We start from the raw sequence: 24,839 nt of genomic DNA, 5'->3' as shown, positions 1-24,839 counted from the left end.
TGTAATTGTCCAATGACTGACAACTCCGCAATAAATAGGGAGTCAACAGCAGCGGTGCTCAATTGTATGTTATATGAAGTAACATTGAAGTACATCGGACATTACATTCATTGATTGCGACAATATGATAATGCCCATATCAATTTTATTCACGTTCTGATTTAACTTGGGGTAGTCGCTATTCTTTGATTCGGTGAAATCCACATCATCTATTATGCTCAACGGCAGTGTTGTAGAACTATATATTACAACTTACAATGAGAAGCTTGATACACATCTGTGAACTTATTATCACGCCGACTACTGTTAAAGATTACTGCTGAGCAATACTGTTGGTGTATTATTGCCACTAAATTGTTGCGTTGTTGTTAGGGATTACTACTGTTAAATATTACTGTTAGCAGTTACTTTGTATTGTCACACTACTGATAGATATTACTGTTACCAGTTACTTTGTATTGTCACACTACTGTTAAATATTACTGTTACCAATTACGATTATTGTCACACTACTGTTAAATATTACTGTTAGCAGTTACGATGTATTGTCACACTACTGTTAGATATTACTGTTACCAGTTACGGTGTATTGTCACGCCACTGTTGAATATTACTGTTATCAATTACGATTCATTATCACACTACTGTTAAATATTAATGTTAGCAGTTACGATGTATTGTCACACTACTGTTAAATATTACTGTTAGCAGTTACGATGTATTGTCACACTACTATTAAATATTACTGTTAGCATTTACGGTGTATTGTCACACTACTCTTAAATATTACTGTTACCAGTTACGGTGTATTGTCACACTACTGTAAAATATTACTGTTACCGATTACGATGTATTGTCACGCTACTGTTAAATATTAATGTTAGCTGTTACGATGTATTGTCACACCACTGTTAAATATAACTGTGTCCAGTTACGATGTATTATCACACTACTGTTAAATATTACTGTTAGCAGTTACGATGTATTGCCACACTACTGTTAAATATTACTGTTAGCATTTACGGTGTATAATTGTCACACTACTGTTAAATATTACTGTTACCAGTTACGATGTATTGTCACACTACTGTTAAATATTACTGTTAGCTGTTACGATGTATTGTCACACTACTGTTAAATATTACTGTTAGCTGTTACGATGTATTGTCACACTACTGTTAAATATTACTGTTAGCAGTTACGATGTATTGTCACACTACTGTTAAATATTACTGTTAGCAGTTACGGTGTATTGTCATACTACTGTTAAATATTACTGTTAGCTGTTACGATGTATTGTCACACTACTGTTAAATATTACTGTTAGCAGTTACGATGTATTGTCACACTACTGTTAAATATTACTGTTAGCAGCTACGGTGTATTGTCACACTACTGTTAAATATTACTGTTAGCTGTTACGATGTATTGTCACACTACAGTTAAATATTACTGTTAGCAGTTACGATGTATTGTCACACTACTGTTAAATATTACTGTTAGCTGTTACGATGTATTGTCACACTACTGTTAAATATTACTGTTAGCTGTTACGATGTATTGTCACACTACTGTTAAATATTACTGTTAGCAGTTACGATGTATTGTCACACTACTGTTAAATATTACTGTTAGCTGTTACGATGTATTGTCACACTGCTATTAAATATTACTGTTAGCATTTACGGTGTATTGTCACACTACTGTTAAATGTTACTGTTCCCAGTTACGGTGTGTTGTCACACTACTGTAAAATATTACTGTTACCGATTACGATGTATTGTCACACCACTGTTAAATATAACTGTGTCCAGTTACGGTGTATTGTCACCCTACTATTAGATATTACTGTTACCAGTTACAGTGTATTGTCACACTACTGTTAGATATTACTGTTACCAGTTACGGTGTATTGTCTCACCACTGTTAAATATTACTGTTACCAGTTACGGTGTATTGTCACACCTGTGTTAAATATTACTGTTACCAGTTACGGTGTATTGTCACACTACTGTAAAATATTACTGTTACCGATTACGATGTATTGTCACACCACTGTTAAATATAACTGTGTCGAGTTACGATGTATTGTCACACTACTGTTAAATATTACTGTTAGCAGTTACGATGTATTGCCACACTACTGTTAAATATTACTGTTAGCATTTACGGTGTATAATTGTCACACTACTGTTAGCTGTTACGATGTATTGTCACACTACTGTTAAATATTACTGTTAGCAGTTACGATGTATTGTCACACTACTGTTAAATATTACTGTTAGCAGTTACGGTGTATTGTCACACTACTGTTAAATATTACTGTTAGCTGTTACGATGTATTGTCACACTACTGTTAAATATTACTGTTAGCAGTTACGATGTATTGTCACACTACTGTTAAATATTACTGTTAGCAGTTACGGTGTATTGTCACCCTACTGTTAAATATTACTGTTAGCTGTTACGATGTATTGTCACACTACTGTTAAATATTACTGTTAGCAGTTACGATGTATTGTCACACTACTGTTAAATATTACTGTTAGCTGTTACGATGTATTGTCACACTACTGTTAAATATTATTGTTAGCTGTTACGATGTATTGTCACACTACTGTTAAATATTACTGTTAGCAGTTACGATGTATTGTCACACTACTGTTAAATATTACTGTTAGCTGTTACGATGTATTGTCACACTACTGTTAAATATTATTGTTAGCTGTTACGATGTATTGTCACACTACTGTTAAATATTACTGTTAGCAGTTACGATGTATTGTCACACTACTGTTAAATATTACTGTTAGCAGTTACGATGTATTGTCACACTACTATTAAATATTACTGTTAGCATTTACGGTGTATTGTCACACTACTGTTAAATATTACTGTTCCCAGTTACGGTGTGTTGTCACACTACTATAAAATATTACTGTTACCGATTCCGATGTATTGTCACACCACTGTTAAATATAACTGTGTCCAGTTACGGTGTATTGTCACACTACTGTTAGATATTACTGTTACCAGTTACGGTGTATTGTCACACTACTGTTAGATATTACTGTTACCAGTTACGGTGTATTGTCACACTACTGTTAGATATTACTGTTACCAGTTAATTAAAACTTAATTTGTGGATATACTTGGTGACATTCGTTTGTCTATAGATCCCTGTCACTGACGTCATGTGGTACCGGTCTATTGTGTGAGAGATGTTGACGCGTTTGCGTCATTTAGAATCCTCCATATAAATCTGCACCAGTAAAAAGGCCCGTATCGAAACCCGGGTGAAATCGAATAGGTTTTCTTTTGGGCCAGACGAGCGAAAAATAACGTAACTAAAGACTTTTTTGTCATATAAGGTATATGATAAAACCTTTATGGACTGGATACTGTTATGGTCCCCTTATTTGAAAACTGGAAGGGGACTACAATGGCGTGTCCTACAAGGAGCATACACAACTGGGAATTTTCTACTCAATGCAAAACATTGCACAAACAATAAATGCCTACTCTGTGGTGATCGAGATTCACTTCAACATATATTTTATGAGTTTCCAAACAATAACAACCTCCTTCATAGATTCAATCAATTGGATGCCGGTCTCACTAAAACACAAACGCCCGTCCCGCACTGGTGGTCAGTGGTGTTGCCCCAACATAACGCTTCAGACTTTCTGACTCGAAAAGCTGCAAATCTGTTTTTGTACATTTCTATTGCAAAACTGGCAATCCATCTAAGCCGTCGCAATAAAAGACAAAACATGTATGCCACGGATCTGCTAAAAATATTCACAAATCATGTACACTGCAGGTTAAAAACAGAATTTGAATTTTTCCGGTTAACCAATCAACAACACGTGTTTGATCTCACTTGGGCAACGCATAATGTATTGTGTAATGTATGAAATAAATGACCAACCACCCTTTCTTTACATTTGTAATAGTGTAATTATACGTGAAGCAAGAGTGCTCTGAAATGAACTCTGGCAGATCTCGGCTCTCGTATCTGGTGATCTCGTGATAGTATCTGGTGATCTCGTGATATTATCTCGTCATATATAGTATCTTGTTATTTCGTGATAATGTCTCGTCATCTCGTGATAACAGGCTATCATAATACAGCCTACGTAAATAAATAACCTATTGTGTGTACGAGATGTGATTCATTGTTAAAATAAATAAATTACGTGAAACCATAGTTTATTAGATACACTCGCTCGCTCATGCAACAGTTCAGAACTAAATGCGGCCTCACCACGCATCAACGCAAATACCCGGTTGGTGAGTAGTGGGGGTTACCAAATTACGCAACAAGGTCAGTAACGATCCTGCGACGATAGAGGGGAACAGCATTCGATACTCATCACATATATATTTGTAAAATGAATTACAAAATTCTGCTGTGATAATACTGGGATCTGCTTGCCGGATTTTAGGGTCAAGTATAGCAGCATTGTCCTCCTTTGCTGAACAATACCTCAAACGGCCGAAACCTCTACAAGCACGCTGTCTCAGTTTTAAATACGACGACGTCACACGGTTTATTGTGTTAATCATTAATTGGTCCACGGCACCTGTTCATTCATCACCCGGACACTCATCTAGTGAAGTCCAGGGGGGAAATCTAGGGCATGTAACACGACCTACTTTCAGGCTGTAGTGTACGATCACCTCGTGACATTACTTGGCGATAGCACTTCATTGTTCTCATTCCTGAATGCTGAATCTTTTATAATTCTGAACTTAGCTAATTCATAATGCAAATTGAAATTTCAGTAACCCCCAATTATTCATAAATGTTCCTGTATCCCTCCTTGTCCCTTGGTGTGACCTGTTTAATTTTCAAACCGTGGAAAACCCTGTCAAGGTGACAGTTATTTAAGAAAAATAATGTTTTATTTTTTCTAACCAAATCAGCTTGCAGTTTCCACATACATTCAATATTCTCACGTGTACTACAAGCTATAATACCTTCGACAATGGCTGTTATTGTTCGGTTGTGGTCAATAATAACCACTTGTATATGATAATTCTTGATACTGGTTGAAACCAAGAACAAGCAATATTTTGTGTATGACATAAAATGGGAGAAATACGCCGATAAACGATCATGTGACTGTTTTTGATCAATAACATATACTGTCTCATACTTGAATGATAATATTAGATATTCACTCAGTATTCGTAAATCAGTAAATAGGAAAAAACTATTTTGATTTGTTTTTATTCTACGAACATGATTGTTCAACAAGGCTATCAACAAATACTGGGAATATGTGACGTGGGAATGTTTTTTTAATTAGTGTTCTCATGGTTTAGTTACATTTCAATTGCTAGTTATGCACTACTATTTGTCGAATACGACTTATTTACCACTTCCGTGTCACTGAGAATGTTCTAGAACCATACTTTGTCTGGGTGGAATATTCTAGATTTTTTTAGAAACTGGTTGAATAGGTAATAGAACACTGTAGGAGAAGATAATAGAAGACAATAGAAGGTAATGGAACATTCTAGAAATTTATAGTAAATTCCAGACTCATTATGTATGCTGATGTAATGGTCTATTTATAGACAGTGTGGGTATATGTAGGGGAGTTGTTCAGCACCAGAAATATCGTTGAATTGTATTGGAGTTTAAGTATATAGTTATTGGAGTAGTGGAGTTTTACCGCGTTATTGTACTTGATGTTTGCAGATTATAATAATACCAGTACCAGTTGAAACCTCATCTGTTGGCTCCGTGTTCGTATGTTATCATCGCCGCCAGGGAAGTTTTTCTGTTACTGTTGCCATTTTGGTATTTGAACCATCACACCTGTACTATACCAATTACGGTAATATTACGTTGCGTGTGACACATTTGTTATCAGACGATTGGACTCGTGCTAGTCAGCACGTGCCGAAACCTGGTCTGATCGCTCTGACACGAGCCGAAAATAAACCCGTTTGCGGGTCAGCTTTTTGGACCCAGACCATCCTCTGTACGTATCGAGGTATATCCGTCTGAATGCACGGATCGAACCGGTTGTTGGAGGAAATAATTCACAAACACAGTAGCATACGAGTAATATATGTAAACGTGACACAAATTGGAAATCTTAGGTGTAATGACAAGGTTCAACTAAGAATATATAACATTATTATACATCTGTCATCGTAACGCCATAAGTTAGGTCAAAAAAAACTTATGTTGCCCTCAAGTCGAAAAACTGAAAAATTGGGTCGGTCGGTCGGATTTTTTTTTTGATGAAAAATTTTGGATATGGCGGACTCATAAAAAAAATACAAGCAACCCTACTGATAAAAAAATCTTCAAACACACAAAAAAAAATTGCCTTTCACTGAGCTGACCCTCCCCCCATCAAAAATCAAATGGTCCAACCCTAACAAACTTGAGACTCGCATCATACTTTTAAAGGTCTGAGTGAGAGAGGAGCACTTTTAGAGAAAAACATGCCCCTCGGAATAACATTGAAATCTAGACCCTCTGAAACGCTATTTCCTGCTTTTTGAGGGACAAATATTGCTGACACAGAGGGTTTCAGCTTAATTAGGGGGACGACAACCCATTCCCCATGGGTGCCACCACCACCGCTAAGATAAATTTATATTTATTTGAAACCGAGGACAGAGTTTTGGTACAAGCACATATATAGTTACTGTGAGCACAATAAGGTAAAAGGGCTTCTCTTTGAAATGGGACACAGTCTGTTTATGACAAACTGTGCGGAATCGACATCAAGTGATTCCGGAAGCACAATCTTTGACACCTTGGGCAGTTGGTTTCACTGAATACCGACGCCCTTAAATTTACAATTTAATAGTAGACAGAGGCGGTGGCATATCATTCTTGCACGGGAGGGGGGGGCGCTCTGCCATTGGTGGAACCACATGGCAAAAATAATTGTGTAATAGAATTACGTGCAATTCGTAACCACTTAATGTATGCAGTGTGAATATATCTGGTAAATGAGAATGCTAGTGTACGTTTAAAATATGACCGGAACAGAGGATGAACCAAAAACCTCTTGTGCTGCGCCATCTTGTGACAGGAGTGCCATCAGCACACCGGTCGTCTGAGGGCGCAAACCCAACACAGCTGTGTGTGCTGTAATTTGACTACAGGCGCACATATTTCTATGTTTTACATACTTTATCTATTAAAACATATATAACATATATTTCTGCTAACAGGCCTACATGCACAGAATGGCCAAAACGTTTCATACAGATTAGAATTGTAAGCAGAAACCTTCATATGGCGATTGACCAGAATTTATCAACAGCGGACTTTGTTTTTGTTTTCTTATCTACCTTCGAATTTAAATGGGTTTTCACGGTACATTTGTAATCCAAAACAATTGTTTATAAATTTGACATACCCTCAGATCTATGAACTACATGTGTACTATACATGTAAATTGCTGAAAAATGACGTGTTTTTAATATTCCATTCCTAAGTAATTTAAATGAAAAAACAGCAAAACAACAAAAACATATAAAATATTGGAAGAGTTGGTTCCTACAGTACTTAGAAGTCACTGTGACCGCAATCGTGATAACAAAATGCCAAAATTAAATTAAATAAAATTGTTTCCGGGAAATTTACAATGGATTTCATGAAGGCATATTTTTTTCGGAATTTTTCTTTCTGTGCTAAATGATACTAATTGTACGACGGATACACTCTAATTTCAAGCGTTTTAAACACATTTGAGGAATTCTCTCGTGTGTGTGATGCAGTAAATCCCTCAATGGGTGAGCAAAGCCCGCGAAATACGCATGGGTAATATACGTTACCAAATGGTTTCTCCGCAGCCAATAAAATCATTCTTATAACATATTTTCACGCCTTCATGAAACCCGTTGTATCATCGACTTTCAGTTTCAATCATTCTGAGTACATCCTCTGCAAACTTGTAAATTATGAACATGCCAAAATGATTCGAAAGCAGGAAAAGGGTATCAATTATTTCGGGGAACTTCATCATCGACTTTCATTGAAGTCATTCCGAGTAACACCTCTGAAAAATTGTTTTGGCAAACTATTAACTGCCTCAAATTGGATTTTAGAAATCGAAATCGGAATAAATACAGTCAAAACAAGTGTGCAACGCGGTGAAACAGCGGTCCAGCCTATCTGACCCGGGGTTTGACCCCAATCTACATCTACGTATGCCGAATCCTGAGGGTCACATCATATTAAATGGTTTCGCCCATACTTCCTGTTTCAGCAGCTTATAGGATTTTGATCGCATCATGACGTCGGAATCGCCAGCAAAAAAACAGAAAATGGCGTCCTCACTGGATCAGCTGAAAACGTATACCGTGGTTGTGGCGGATACTGGCGACTTTGAAGGTATGATATGCGCGTTTAAAGCCAGATTTGAGAAAGACGGGCAAGCGTTTTTGTCCCGGTGTAAGGAGTCGCCATTTTGAGGGCATGGGGTCGACCAACACGTGAGACAGAAAGGTTTCTTGAAGTTGGGGTCGGAGTAGGGACTCAAAAACAGGGGTACTATACATAGACAGTAACCATTTTGCATACTCCAAATAACTGACGAGACATCGGATCACAATATCTACGTTGTATTTATCTGTGATAAATTTGGTTTTGTCAAAAAAAAAGAAAACCCTTTCATTCAATCAGTTGAATTGAGTTATACTCTCGCAGTGACCCCAGGTCTGTTACGAGACCAAACCATCAGTAAAAGGTTCTGTGTTTTTGTCTGCATAAAGAACATTAAAAATCGACACAACGCATTTCAAACTGGAATAACTGTTAATCGAAATATCACCAGACCGTCACCAGACCGGAATTTGTTGATGTGTACTTTATCAACATAACAATAGCGTTGTCAAATCGTACTAGACCGGTACGATCGTACTTACTGATATAAACTAATTTACGTACGTAATTTCAGTCCAACGTGTCCGACCGATTATTCGTGGATAAACTCTGAATGAATAAATGGTGCTGTGTGCTATTCACTGATTTTTGCGCTATTGGAAACTATCCGCTTGTGTACATTACAGGTGTGTTTTTATTGGTTGGTGGGGGGGGGGGGGTAAGGGAAGTTACTTAGGGTCTCCTCCCCCATAACGTTAATCTTAACCCTGCTTCTCCAGTACCCTTCCTGGTTTAAATTGTATACTAGTATGTCCCTCTTCAAGTTATGTACATGTACAATTAATTATGGGCTTGAGTGTTAGGGTTAAAGTTCAGGTATGGTGGGGTGTGAATCTTATTTTAGGGATTTGGTATAAACACAGTTTTTTTATTTTTTATGCGCTTCTATTGAGATTTTGTGCAGACATACAATGTATTGTGCACATAGTATACAACATTTGGGACCCTTATCGATGACATGACGCAACAACTGGAGTGCTTTAATCTGTTTTTTTTTTTTTTTTTTTGCTTTTTTTCAAAAGCCAGTTTTTCATATAATAGGTGTACGATGAAACACTGCCTGCATATGTTACTATTGGGAATGATTTATTTTCTAATACAGTGAAGGACAAAAAGCTGGGGACGTTATAAATGTTTTATAAATATATACTTTTATAAATCAGAATGGATGTTAGAATTCAAATTGACCAATCCAGAAATGATATTATGACATCAGCATCATTTGTGATTAAAATTATTAATTAATTAGTTCAACATTAACCAATCAGCATTGTGGGTGCAGACAATGTTTGGTACTCTAGCCAATCACTATAACAAATTTAATTTATGTATTGTTCCTTGTATTTTTTTTCAGTAGAACAAGAATATTATTCACATCCTGCTATAGATTTATCTTAGTATCGCATTTGTTAAGTAAAAATAAAATATATATATATTACCAGTTCCAGTATAAATATTCAAATGCTCTTCCCAGCAAAATAGGGCATACTGAAAAAAACAATCGCTGAGATTTAATTTCACTATTTAATATTACTATTATACCTTACAGCCATCAAGACATACAAGCCTACTGATGCCACAACTAACCCATCTTTGATTCTGGCGGCTACTAAGATGCCCCAGTATCAACATTTACTGGAAAATGCGGTCAAATACGCGAGAAGTCATTCCAGGTCAGTATTTTTTGTATCTTCATTCATCTTTGCCAGCTAAAAACCATTTATTCAGCTGAAACCTCAACATTTGATCATTTCCTAAATAGGCAGCTCCAGTTTTTATGTTTCATACTCGTTGAAACAGAATGAAAATGTCTGTGTCCTGCTGATAGACAGTAAATACAATAAATGAAAGGAAGAAACACACTGAAAAATATTTGTTGTTGATTAGACTAATTATCACAAATGTTAAATGAAAAATCAAGCCCAGATAACCCAGCACTGCATTTACTGTATTAAAAAAAATTTTAAATATGTTATTTTTATCATCATTTATCTGTGGTATTTTTTGTTTGCAGTGATGAGGATGAACAAGTAACCTTGGCAATAGACAAACTGTTTGTTTTGTTTGGGAGTGAGATTTTAAAGATTGTTCCAGGCAGAGTCTCCACGGAGGTTGATGCCAGGTAAGATACAGTGTGTAGGCAACTATGTCTATTTTTATCTAGCATTTAGACAATTTGGTGCCTGGAGATGCATTTTATAAGGGTTGCTGGGTATTGTTCTGTAATGTTGATAGTTTGGTACCATTAAAACAGATGTTTGAAATTACCTGAATTTTATTATTTGGTTTAATTGAAAAATATAAAGATATCATTGCTGAACTTCTTTTCTCGCAAGGAGCTGAACATAAAGGAAATTGGAATTTTTGTAAAACTTTTATCATTTGTTCCTATTTTCAAAATATCTTGTGGTATCTCAAAACTCTGTTTAGTTATAGTGAAAAATCATATTTAGCTGGGCACTTCCAGTTGTCATGAGTTATTAAAAAAAGTTAGATGGTTAATTTATATGCATTTAACATTGATTCCTTTGGAAATGCTGTATTTGCTCTATTAGAAGCAACTCTGTTATTTACTTAAGCATATACGTTTCTAAATACTAAATTCATTAGTGCCAAAATCTGTATATTTTGGCATTTTTTAGTCAGTTTTTCTTGATAAAAATAAATCGTTCTAGGTACAAAACAACCAAATATATAATTATGAACACTTTTAAAACCAAAAATTAATGCTTCTATTTAATAGGATGTATACCATAAACGATCTGTACTGTACTTGCTTATTATGTCCCTGTAAATTTTAATATTTCACATTAGATAATGAGCTAGTATTAACCCATTCTCAGTTTTCATTCTCTTGACATCTGCATTGTACATGTACAATGAGTATTATGGAACCATTATTTTGTTTTTCAGATCAGATTCAAAATGGCTGGCTGGTGGCCATAGTATTTAAACCTGACATCAAACATTTATTAAAGTTGATAAATCACAGGGACTTTGTAATATATTATTTATTTTTTTCGGAATTAAAAAAAAAAATAAAAAAAAATAATCAGGTTTTAGGAAAAATAATAATTCAATATCAATATTTCAATATGAAAAGCAACCTACATGTGTAAATTTTAGAAAACAAATTGGGGGGGGGGGGTAACATTGAAAGTTGCAAATGATATTATGATTTTTAAAAATATAATATTTATTAAGCCAGGGGCACATCCAGCACTTTTTTCTGATATAAGCTGCACATTATTTTTGGAACAATTTATTTGCAAATGTTTTATTTTGCAAACATTGATGATTTCAAATGATTTCATTTCTAATAAGATTTAGATTATAATGACATCAGGTCTACCTGAATTGTATAAAAGTTTACTGATCACAACATCATTTTTGCAGTGTTTTTCAGTAATCAAATTGAAAATTACATACCATATAACCTCTTAATCTCTAATTGCTCTCACTCTAATTTTAGGTGTCAGGGAGGAGTGAAAGACCTTAATTTGGTTCGAAAATAGTCATCACGATATGTTGAAAAATTACAGTCAATCAAAAAAACTGTTCACATGATAACAAAAACATACTCAGTATATTTCATGTAATACGCATTGATTTTTTTTATTTTTGTTCATAACAAAAAGTATATTCTAAAAGAAGTTTCAAATACAAAACAAACACGAATGCATTGCTTAGTAGCAAATAGTGCAATCAGGGCATGCTGCGTTTCACAAGTGATTAACTTCCTTGAATTGTTATGAAATGAAAGTAAAATTTAACTTTGTCTCCCGTTAGCGATTGATTTTGGTCATATGTAAACCTCTCTGCGATGTGATATTAGTTGTATTTTTTCCATACATGAGTTGATCTGAAACTGTCTTGTTTGATCTGATAGGTCAAATCGCTAATTAACCAATCAAAATGCTGGATGGTGCAAACGTGCTCAAATTACCATAGCTCATTTAAATATTTTAATGACTTCATGGTGAACGCAACAGGGAAGTAAAAATGTTGTAATGAAATCTTTTGGCTTTGATTTTTTACAATAAACATCATACCACTACTCTTGAATAGGTGTCAATGACTACAGAAAACTCTAATCTAAACGTCAGGAAAGATTGAAATGTTAAAAAAATGATGTCTAATCAAGCGATTATACAGTAATGATTATAGAGAAATAACTAGGTGTAAAGATTCTACATGTTGAATATTTACGACTGAGTCAGCAACAAGTTGGTTACTAGGAATTCCCTCTCAAACATCCGCACACCTTATGATTTGAATGCTCAATATAGTCATAAGTCAGTCACAATTGAACTGATTGTAACATCTGTGATTGGCATTAGTCACCTACTTCATTCTCGCTATAAAGCCTTATTCTCAGTGTTCGATGACCCGGGTGCTCAGTGCAATTGAGCATTCTGAGAAATAAATTAGCATATAATTAGCATAAATTAACATATTGTTTGTCATATGGAGAAATAAAACAAAAACAGTTTTTTTTTCCTTTTTTTCTATTTATTTTATGTATACAATTATTGCACTGCATGTTTAGTATTGCAAATGTCCTGCAGAAATACCGAGTTTTCTGTTCCTTTGCTTGGCCCAGGATTCAGCAACTTTATAAAACCCTGTTCGGTCCCGGTAAATTAAACATGGGGTTGATTATTCTCATTGCTTGTCTTCCGTTTCTGTTGTTTTCCGGTTAAGTACAACAACTGTTACGAGTCATGATACTTACGCTACTATGTTCGAGCAATAATAGTTTTTCTGGCTGAAATTATCCATCTTTATGTATTTTTTTTAATCATCGATGTTGTCTGTTCAACACAATTGTGAACAATTCGAGACAACGGAGGTCTGAATTACGAATTGTCGCCATTGTTATACCACGTAAAATTGAGGCTTTTCTTCCAAGAAATAACACAAGTGTCACTCCAATTTCCACACATTTCTTGATTAGAATTCCCGATTTCTTGATAAATATATTATTTTCAATTATGCTTCACTTAATTCATCCGAATCTGAGCACGATATGCGATCCGAGTGGGAAGTTCACGCTCGCTGGATCTTACGTGGGTGACGCCATCTTGGATTCACAATCACGAGGTCAAAATTGTTTACATCATAAATATGTATTTTTTCACATTTTGATCTCAAAAAACAAATACAATATCAAAAATACAGACAAAAATCAAAACTTAGAATAATAGTACTACTACATTTCTAAAAATAATAATGAAAATACGTTTCGTACACACCGGAAACATGTGGCTTTTGACCCCAAGTGTGACTATATCATTTGCATATGAATATACGTTTGGCAAAGAGCGTTTGACACCGGGGCTTACGGCTTTGTCTTTATAGAATTGCTTTGTTTTTTTAAAACGATATCCACCCAATGAGAAACAACAGGGGATTATCCCGGGAAATTGGCGTTAATACAATGCATTTGTAGATTTAACTAGTTAGCCAGGAAACTTACAGTCTGCGAGAGACTGAAGAAATCAGATCACGGGATAAATAATAGCATCGCGGAGGAAACACATAGCGTCGCGGGCAAATCCGATCGCGTCGGGGCCCGCGACGCTGTTTTGGCCTGGGGAGAACACTGTAATCAGCTATTGTTCATTATTTGCAGACTCTCATTCGACAAAAACGCAATGGTGGAAAAGGCGAAGACTTTTATTGAAATGTACAAGGACGCTGGGATCAGCAAAGAGCGTATATTGATAAAACTTAGCACTACTTGGGAGGGAGTCCAGGCTGCAAAGTAAGAATCGTACATTATTTTTTTAATCACAAACTATTAAACAATTTATTATTACTACATGTAGCATTTAGTTTCACCATGTTGATGCATTATGCAAATTTTTAGTTCATGATGGCAGGGAAACAATGATTTCTATTGTTATATTTATAGTTCGGTGGTCGTTGCACCACACATGCGCGAGATATTGGTCTCTTATGAACAAAGATGGAGACTTTAACTGTTATACACACAAACAAGTATAACTTGAGACGATACCAAGCTTTAACTAGGAAATTTCTCTGGTGATAGAAAGCTATCTAGGAGTTCAGTATGGATGTGTTCAAAAGTACATGTATTATTGGCACATTTATCTGTCTCCCTTATTTGGAAAATATGCGTCGTAATTACATCTTTTAAATATTTTCCTTTCATTTACCTCGGACATCGTAGCAACATAACTTGGCTGAAATACAATCACATTTCTGCAAATGATCGCACCAGCATTAACAGTTTTTGCTGGCATTTTGGGTTGCTGTATCTCACTACATGAAACAAATAAAGCTATCAAGAGAATACCGCAAATTATGCATTCAGGTGGCATGGGATTGCATATTTTGTTCTCTGGTTGGTCTTAACGTACATTTCTGCCTAACACACACTATGTGCAGTTCAAAACATGAACTTTGCTCGTAGTCGTAACTGTGTAACTTTAACTACGGAAGTAAAGCTTTAAACTGTCTAGGCACAACACATAATGTTAACAGTGGTTTGAATTTACAAGCTTGCCTGTAAGAGAGTAAATTTTTTTTAGCGGATAAAAAGCTGTTCAAGTCCAGTTGCAATTCTGAGAACAGTGCCACTTTAAATAACATACTGGTAGCATGTGTTGTGCAGTATTTTACACTCTAACACCATTCATTATATGTAAATTTAATATCCTGATATCTCATTTCAGAGTTTTGGAAGAAGAATACGGTATTCACTGCAATATGACGCTACTTTTCTCCTTCGCTCAGGTACTGTATGTTTTAAATTTACTACATGTATCCCATGAGTCTGTGCTCTCCCTTACAAAGTGTTCTGACACACTTTGATAAATTTTGTTTAAATTTGCATCAAAATTTGTTGCGTTGAAATTCTGACTGGCCTATTCTTGACCAAAAAAACACAAAATCACAGAATTTCAACATATCAACTGATGCGCAGGCATAGCTGTATCAATTTTCCGTGAACATATCATATATTGCGAGTTACTAAAGATTTTTTTTTTTTGAATATTTTATTCGATTTGTTTTAAAATAGCAGCCATTTTGTTTTTGTCCAACACTTTAAGACATTTTTTGTTTAAACTTGGTACAAATATTTTGATTTGTTTTGAAACAAGATTAATTTTTACTGTGAATGGATTTCCACTTGCTCAACTTTCAATGTCATTTACAATAACCTGTCGACTAGATGCAGTATTTATGAGACAAAAAACTGAAATTGAAAAAAAATAAATGGAATAAGAATCTATGAATATAATAGACTTTACCTACTGTACAGGACAGGGTGTACTTGCTTGTTCCCATGGTAATGTACTGAAGTTATGGAAACCGTAAAAAAAAACATAATTCTGTGCCATTTATTAAGGCATTCATTGGTGTAGTTACAATTGCTGGTGTCCACGCTAAATGACTTGTTGGATGCTTGATATATCGCTCGTTAAAAATGAACATAATCTTGTTTTATAGGCTGTTGCTTGTGCTGAGGCTGGTGTGACGTTGATTTCACCATTTGTTGGTCGCATCTATGATTGGTACGTTAAAAATACCGACCAGAAAACTTTTGAGCCCCTGAAAGATCCAGGTGAGAAACGTTAGCAGTTGGTCTTACAAACAGTGTCTATCATTGTAAGCCCCTATGTGTTGGTGTAAGTTGTTGCAAATGCATATGTTAAGTTATTCACCTCACTGACCGGTCAAAACTCTGAATTTTAAAATGATGTTTAGGCTTTCAAATTGATTGGTTTTTTTTTTTTCAAATTACCTTTGCTAACGTACATGTATTTGCTTATAGCTGTAATTTGGAACATGAGGGAATCCACAGAATACTCAAAATACTTCAATATAACTTCCTGTGATGTTTTATAGCCGTTAGGTGCCTCACCTTTAAATTTATTGAAAGACTATTGTTACCACTGCATCTGAGCAAACTTGGAACATTGAATATTAGGTACTTAAGCATGATCCTGAAATAGAATTTAAACAGTAATGCTTACTTGTACTGAAGACAAATAGAAATTCTTTTTATAAACAACACAATAATTTCTGGCCAAATTAGTTGAAATTGAAAAGGCTTTCAACTACGTTTTGTTGACATTACAACTTTAAAACTTAAAAAAACCTAAATTAAATACTATTGAAAATAAAAGCTTTTTTTTTAGAGCACAGCGCCACCAGTGGTGAAAGTGATACTCCTTTTGTTGTGTACAGTACATTGTACATGTACATTTCTTTGGTTTAGAGAGATTATAAAAGTTTATTTCTTTCCATATCAGTGAAAATGAACTTGATGCAACATTATGTATTCCACAATAATGTATAGAACAGTGTGCCACCAGTGGTGACAATGGTAAATGCTTTTGTTTTTAATTTGTTTAAACTGTATCCATTGTTACCACACAATTTCTCTTCTTTTTAAATAGCTTCTATTTTATTCATTTTCAAAAACAAAAATGTACTCATATTCACAGTACGGGGCCTCGATACTCTATAATGGGATTCATTATTGCAAATAATCAGCTACAATGACATCATAAAATCCACTGGTATTGATAATGCTATATTTTACCATATCAGTTTGCGATATTGTATGCTAAAAAACTGTGATTGATATGCACCATGTGATGTGATAGTCTAGGACGTCTATGCTGTGCATACATGTATACCAAAACCGTACGAACACTAGCAAATTAATTTTTGTTTGAATACGTGTACACTAAGTACATACATACTTACTCGGTACCACAAAGGTAATCTTGGATTACATAGAGTGAAAAATACTAAAACAAGCATTTAAAAAGATAAACATTGTTTCCCAAAGTATATATCTATATTGTTTCTTTACTTTGCTATTGTGTACCAATGTGTGTTAGTTACAGTGACCTATTTTGAGAAATTTGTCCTAATGTTTTTCAAAAACAATTCCGTAGAACATTTAAAATGAAATGCACTTTTTAGAACTCCGATTTTTGGAATAATTCATGTTGAGTACCGCAACATGTGATTTTTTTTCAGCCTAGATGTCACCAGCCGACAATTTGAGATATGTCATAATATCTCTGCCATAGGAATCTATGGTAAAAAGAATTATAATGCTGAAAAAAATGGCCACTACCCACTAAATACAACCATCATTTTCTTTAAAATTAGGCTGATGACTAAATCTTTTTTATATCTGTATATTGCCCAGGAGTGCAATTTATTTCAAATTGAATACAATATAACCTCTGGTTATTTGAATTTATGAGTATTTTTCTAATTTAAGAACACTATCTTTACATGTTTTGTACTGTACAGTTTGTCAGCTGGCTGCTTATTATATAAACTATATTTGTTTTTTTCTCATAGGTGTCATAAGTGTGACAAAGATTTACAACTATTACAAGAAATACGACTATAAGACGGTTGTTATGGGTGCTAGTTTCAGAAATGATGGACAGATCACTGCCCTGGCTGGTTGTGATTTGCTCACCATTAGGTAAGTCTGAACAGTGGGGGCGCCATTTCATCATACGTCTATTTGTTGATGGAGAAATTGGTCAAAAGTTGGTAAGAGTTGATGAGTTGTATATCATAGTTGCGAGATGCACAGATCACTGCATCTGTATTGATCACTTTTAGGGGTAAGATTGATATGATCTTCAGGGGTTTATACTTCATTGAGGCATCAGAGATAATTGCCCCAAAGCCATAAAAGTTTGTTTTAGTGTGACTACCTGAAAATACCAATATATAAAAAAAAAAAACTATGTAATATGTTTTCTGTATTATCTATATACGCCAAGATGATTTCATCACGTTTTGCTTTGAAAACTAATGGGTGCCCTCTCAACTCCTGAAGTTCAAACTCTACATTTTTTATTTCTGAATACATACGTTGTGGTCTTCTCATATGACTTGCATTCAAATTCAATAATCAATGTTAATGATATATCTGAATAAGGACATTTTGAAACATATGTTTGTTATTGAATGTTGGTTTCATAGTACAGTTGCATAGACAATATCGAACTTGAGAAGCAGGTACCTAAAATTATAATACCCACAATTTTACAAAATTAAATGGAATAATTTGTCTAGTTTTTGAAATTAAATAGTTAAAAATCATCATCACAGATGTTAAAAGTCCCAATAATGAAACTGAATTAATTATGCTACACCAGTATTGGCAATATTAGAAAATTAGCCAAGTAGACTGCTATAATGTATTGGATCACCATTTCAAAACCCGCTTTTTGTCACTAACATTCTACCCCAAATCCTAAAGCTGTCTCACTCAGGTAAAAGTAAAACATTTTGAAATACAAGCATGACATTCTTTGCAAAAATGTTTTCAAAATTAAGAGAGCTACATTTCAAACATGACTTGCTTTTTGAAATGAATTCTAAGCTTGGCAGAAAACCTGCTTCTCACTTTTCTTGTATCCTGTGTATATACTAAATATTTCACATCAAAACTGATCTGTTTTTGATTTTGCAGTCCTGGTCTACTTGCTAAATTGCAAGATTCATCAGCGCCAATAAAACAGTATCTAACTGTGGATAATGGTAAGATTCAATGTGTTTGTTCTCAAATTATAGCTTCTCACTGCGCACACTAAACATGGACCACAGTTTAGGTGCACCTGATGTCAGGTGTTGTCGTCTCACCGTACATTATACACATGGACCACAGTTTAGGTGCACCTGGTGTCAGGTGCTGACGTCTCACCGTACATTATACACATAGACCACAGTTTAGGTGCACCTGATGTCAGGTGTTGTTGTCTCACCATACATTCTACACGTGGACCACAGTTTAGGTGCACCTGGTGTCAGGTGTTGTCGTCTCACCATACATTATACACATGGACCACAGTTTTGGTGCACCTGGTGTCAGGTGTTGTCGTCTCACCATACATTCTACACGTGGACCACAGTTTAGGTGCACCTAGTGTCTCAGGTGTTGTCGTCTCACCATACATTCTACACGTGGACCACAGTTTAGGTGCACCTGGTGTCAGGTGTTGTCGTCTCACCGTACATTATACACATGGACCACAGTTTAGGTGCACCTGGTGTCAGGTGTTGTCGTCTCACCATACATTATACACATGGACCACAGTTTAGGTGCACCTGGTGTCAGGTGTTGTCGTCTCACCATACATTATACACATGGACCACAGTTTTGGTGCACCTGGTGTCAGATGTTGTCGTCTCACCATACATTCTACACGTGGACCACAGTTTAGGTGCACCTGGTGTCAGGTGTTGTCGTCTCACCATACATTATACACATGGACCACAGTTTAGGTGCACCTGGTGTCAGGTGTTGTCGTCTCACCATACATTATACACATGGACCACAGTTTTGGTGCACCTGGTGTCAGGTGTTGTCGTCTCACCATACATTCTACACGTGGACCACAGTTTAGGTGCACCTAGTGTCTCAGGTGTTGTCGTCTCACCATACATTCTACACGTGGACCACAGTTTAGGTGCACCTGGTGTCAGGTGATGTCGTCTCACCATACATTATACACATGGACCACAGTTTAGGTGCACCTGGTGTCAGGTGTTGTCGTCTCACCATACATTATACACATGGACCACAGTTTTGGTGCACCTGATGTCAGGTGTTGTCGTCTCACCATACATTCTACACGTGGACCACAGTTTAGGTGCACCTGGTGTCAGGTGTTGTCGTCTCACCATACATTATACACATGGACCACAGTTTAGGTGCACCTGGTGTCAGGTGTTGTCGTCTCACCATACATTATACACATGGACCACAGTTTTGGTGCACCTGGTGTCAGGTGTTGTCGTCTCACCATACATTCTACACGTGGACCACAGTTTAGGTGCACCTGGTGTCAGGTGTAGTCGTCTCGCCATACATTCTACACGTGGACCACAGTTTAGGTGCACCTGGTGTCAGGTGTTGACGTCTCACTGTACATTATACACATGGACCACAGTTTAGGTGCACCTGTTGTCGTTTCACTGTACATTATACACATAGACCACAGTTTAGGTGCACCTGATGTCAGGTGTTGTCGTCTCACCATACATTCTACACGTAGACCACAGTTTAGGTGCACCTGGTGTCAGGTATTGTCGTCTCGCCATACATTCTACACATGGATCACAGTTTAGGTGCACCTGATGTCAGGTGTTGTCGTCTCACCATACATTATACACATAGACCACTGTTTAGGTGCACCTGGTGTCAGGTGTTGTTGTCTCACCATACATTCTACACATGGACCATAGTTTAGGTGCACCTGGTGTCAGGTGTTGTCGTCTCACCATACATTCTACACGTCGACCACAGTTTAGGTGCACCTGATGTCAGGTGTTGTCGTCTCACCATACATTATACACATAGACCACTGTTTAGGTGCAACTGATGTCAGGTGTTGTCGTCTCACCATACATTATACACATGGACCACAATTTTGGTGCACCTGGTGTCAGGTGTTGTCGTCTCACCATACATTCTACACGTGGACCACAGTTTAGGTGCACCTAGTGTCTCAGGTGTTGTCATCTCACCATACATTCTACACGTGGACCACAGTTTAGGTGCACCTGGTGTCAGGTGTTGTCGTCTCACCGTACATTATACACATAGACCACAGTTTAGGTGCACCTGGTGTCCGGTGTTGTCGTCTCACCATACATTATACACATGGACCACAGTTTTGGTGCACCTGGTGTCAGGTGTTGTCGTCTCACCATACATTCTACACGTGGACCACAGTTTAGGTGCACCTGGTGTCAGGTGTAGTCGTCTCGCCATACATTCTACACGTGGACCACAGTTTAGGTGCACCTGGTGTCAGGTGTTGACGTCTCACTGTACATTATACACATGGACCACAGTTTAGGTGCACCTGTTGTCGTTTCACTGTACATTATACATATAGACCACAGTTTAGGTGCACCTGATGTCAGGTGTTGTCGTCTCACCATACATTCTACACGTAGACCACAGTTTAGGTGCACCTGGTGTCAGGTATTGTCGTCTCGCCATACATTCTACACATGGATCACAGTTTAGGTGCACCTGATGTCAGGTGTTGTCGTCTCACCATACATTATACACATAGACCACTGTTTAGGTGCACCTGGTGTCAGGTGTTGTTGTCTCACCATACATTCTACACATGGACCATAGTTTAGGTGCACCTGGTGTCAGGTGTTGTCGTCTCACCATACATTCTACACGTCGACCACAGTTTAGGTGCACCTGATGTCAGGTGTTGTCGTCTCACCGTACATTATACACATAGACCACAGTTTAGGTGCACCTGATGTCAGGTGTTGTCGTCTCACCATACATTCTACACGTGGACCACAGTTTAGGTGCACCTAGTGTCTCAGGTGTTGTCGTCTCACCATACATTCTACACGTGGACCACAGTTTATGTGCACCTGGTGTCAGGTGTTGTCGTCTCACCGTACATTATACACATAGACCACAGTTTAGGTGCACCTAGTGTCAGGTATTGTCGTCTCGCGTACATTCTACACATGGACCACAGTTTAGGTGCACCTGGTGTCAGGTGTTGTCGTTTCACTGTACATTATACACATAGACCACAGTTTAGGTGCACCTAGTGTCAGGTATTGTCATCTCACCGTACATTCTACACGTGGACCACAGTTTAGGTGCACCTGGTGTCAGGTGTTGTCGTTTCACTGTACATTATACACATAGACCACAGTTTAGATGCACCTAGTGTCAGGTATTGTCGTCTCACCGTACATTCTACACGTGGACCACAGTTTTGGTGCACCTGATGTCAGGTGTTGTCGTCTCACCATACATTCTACACGTGGACCACAGTTTAGGTGCACCTGATGTCAGGTGTTGTCGTCTCACCATACATTCTACACGTGGACCACAGTTTAGGTGCACCTGGTGTCAGGTGTTGTCGTTTCACTGTACATTATACACATAGACCACAGTTTAGGTGCACCTAGTGTCAGGTATTGTCGTCTCACCGTACATTCTACACGTGGACCACAGTTTTGGTGCACCTGATGTCAGGTGTTGTCGTCTCACCATACATTCTACACGTGGACCACGGTTTAGGTGCACCTAGTGTCTCAGGTGTTGTCGTCTCACCATACATTATACACATGGACCACAGTTTAGGTGCACCTGGTGTCAGGTGTTGTCGTTTCACCATACATTATACACATGGACCACAGTTTAGGTGCTTCTGGGGTTGCCATATGGATGTCATTCATTTACATTTGCAAACTAGCGTGCCAATGTCAAATAAAATTGTCACTCACTGATCGGTACTAGCTTGCAATCTACATATTTTAACAACAACAGAAGTGAAAAACCATAACGTTTAATCTTCTGACGTGAACAACTGGTTTTTGCTAACCAGTTACTGTGCGAAATGTGAACCAGTGTGATGGCCAATATCAAGGTAGATTAAATAAGGATTTGCAATTTCCATATTTCATTCTATGCAAGTTACATGTGGATGACAAACAAACTTGTTTTGACCGACCAATATAGCACAAGAAAATGTACTATTGTTGAAAAAGAATAACGAAGCAGAGTATGATTTAGTTATGACATACATGTATATATTCAACAACTCATTTTAATAATATACAAAAAGACTAGGATAAATCCGCCTGAGACAAACCCTATATTTCATTTACTACAATAATGAATATAGGCCAACACATAATTTAAGAGTCATGTTGGCCGTTATGGTCTACCTGTCTTCATTTTTAAACAAAACTAAAACAGCGCTGGTAGTTCAAAATTTCTTAGTTTGATCACATAGTTCAATTTTTTTTAGTCCCCGTTCGGACACAGTCTGAAAACGGGATTTATGTTTTTACCCTTGTGCGTGCGTGTATGCGTACGTCCGACGTGTATCTCAAAAATGCCTGGACCAATCATAATCAAACTTCACACCTACATCATAAATGATATTATACATATGCACAGCAATTTGTTTCAAGATCTGATTAAGATGACCGAATGGCAGCCATTTTTGTGCTAAAAAATCATCAAAATCAAGCATTTCTCGGCTATTTACAGATGAATTTTGTTCAAACTTGGTATATACATTAGTCATTATGGGGCCTTGATGCAAAAAATTTTGTTTTTTAGATAAGATTTAAAATGGCCGACTAGCGGCCATTTTGTTTTAATGAATGTTGTTCTCGTGTCATATCTCTGACTTGTTTTGATTATATTCAAATTTTAAATATTCATTATACATTTTGTCATAGATATACAGATATATTGGTTTGACGATCATATTCAAAGTGGCCGAATGGTGGCCATTTTTGTGCTAAAAATCATCAAATATCAAGTATTTTTTGCATTTATGAATGGATTTTGTTCAAACTTATAACATACGTTAGACATTACATGCACGTCATGTTATTTTTCAGATCGGATTCAAAATGACTGACTGGTGGCCATTTTGTTTTAATGATTGGGCTTCTAGAGCCATATCTCTGACATGCTTTGACTGATTATGTTCAAATTTTATATATTCATTATACATCATGTTATAGATATATACATGTATTCAAAATGGCTGATTTTGTTTTAATTAATGCTGTTCTAGAGCAATATCTCTCAACAAGTACTTGTTTGACGGTCAGATTCCCATGTCAATCATTTTAATGTTAAACAATCATCATATTCATATTCATATTCCTGACATGGTTATATTCCAACTATACTATAAACAAAACTATATATCTTAAATTTGATAACTAGCAGGGACTGAGCCATGCATGACTTGTTTAGTTTGCTTATGTAGCACCTGTTGTGAGTATACATGACAAGTGTCCCTGCAGTTAGCATGTACAAGGCATGGTTTTGTCATTCTGTCCTGTGTTGTAATTTGTTCCATAAGGCATAATAGTTCAATTGACAATATCCATGTTTTTTTTTCTCTTCACAGCTCAAGCAGCTGACATTGAAAAAGTTCACTTGGATGAGAAGAAATTCCGCTGGTTACACAATGAGGATGCTATGGCAGTGGAGAAACTCGCTGAAGGGATTCGGAAATTTGCCATTGATTCGGTCAAGTTGGAGGACATGATTAGAAAACACATCAAAGATTCTTCCAATTCACATTAACACAATCGTTAGATGTTATAAACACGGTGGATATATATATATATGCAATAATAAATGGTGGGGGGGGGGGGGGGGGGGGCTCAGGGGGCAACAGTTTGTATGTATGGCATCAAGAAAGAAGGATTGTTTTGACTGAGGCAGAAACAGTAATGTTACTGTTAATGCTAATATGTAGATGGGCAACACGTTAATACCCGGACTGTTTTTACTATGATAATGTAACACGTGCTATTTTCAGAGAATTAGATTCATGAATAAATTGACTTTTGTATAATTTACCATAGC

General features: G+C 36.5%; 1 protein-coding gene and 1 non-coding gene across 2 annotated transcripts; both read left to right on the top strand.

Moving 5' to 3' along the window:
* Window positions 1–6,691: 6,691 nt before the first annotated feature.
* Window positions 6,692–6,821, top strand: LOC144363533 (U11 spliceosomal RNA). Its single transcript, XR_013422743.1, has one exon. It is a non-coding gene; the product is annotated as a U11 spliceosomal RNA (small nuclear RNA).
* A 1,349-nt stretch (window positions 6,822–8,170) lies between these two features.
* Window positions 8,171–24,576, top strand: LOC100375642 (transaldolase-like). The gene is made up of 9 exons (XM_085506475.1): window positions 8,171–8,374; window positions 9,975–10,098; window positions 10,440–10,547; window positions 14,061–14,192; window positions 15,127–15,187; window positions 15,905–16,019; window positions 17,783–17,912; window positions 18,915–18,982; window positions 24,376–24,576. Exons 1-9 carry the CDS (start codon window positions 8,275–8,277, stop codon window positions 24,552–24,554), a joined length of 1,017 nt encoding a protein of 338 aa, XP_085362601.1. The 5' UTR covers window positions 8,171–8,274; the 3' UTR covers window positions 24,555–24,576.
* The last annotated feature ends 263 nt before the right edge of the window (window positions 24,577–24,839 follow it).

The sequence above is a fragment of the Saccoglossus kowalevskii genome, chromosome 12 (assembly GCF_978046115.1).
Source record: "Saccoglossus kowalevskii chromosome 12, keSacKowa6.1, whole genome shotgun sequence".
NCBI classification, from domain to species: domain Eukaryota; kingdom Metazoa; phylum Hemichordata; class Enteropneusta; family Harrimaniidae; genus Saccoglossus; species Saccoglossus kowalevskii.
Note: the sequence above shows the minus strand (reverse complement) of the source record. Positions and strands in the feature narration are given on the sequence as shown.

Bases quoted from the DNA above. Each gene is read 5' to 3' on its own strand.
- LOC100375642 (XM_085506475.1), top strand. From the start codon at position 8,275: ATGACGTCGGAATCGCCAGCAAAAAAACAGAAAATGGCGTCCTCACTG. The intron at 8,375-9,974 runs GTATGATATGCG...TATACCTTACAG, and splicing joins GGATACTGGCGACTTTGAAG to CCATCAAGACATACAAGCCT. The intron at 10,099-10,439 runs GTCAGTATTTTT...TTTTGTTTGCAG, and splicing joins TACGCGAGAAGTCATTCCAG to TGATGAGGATGAACAAGTAA.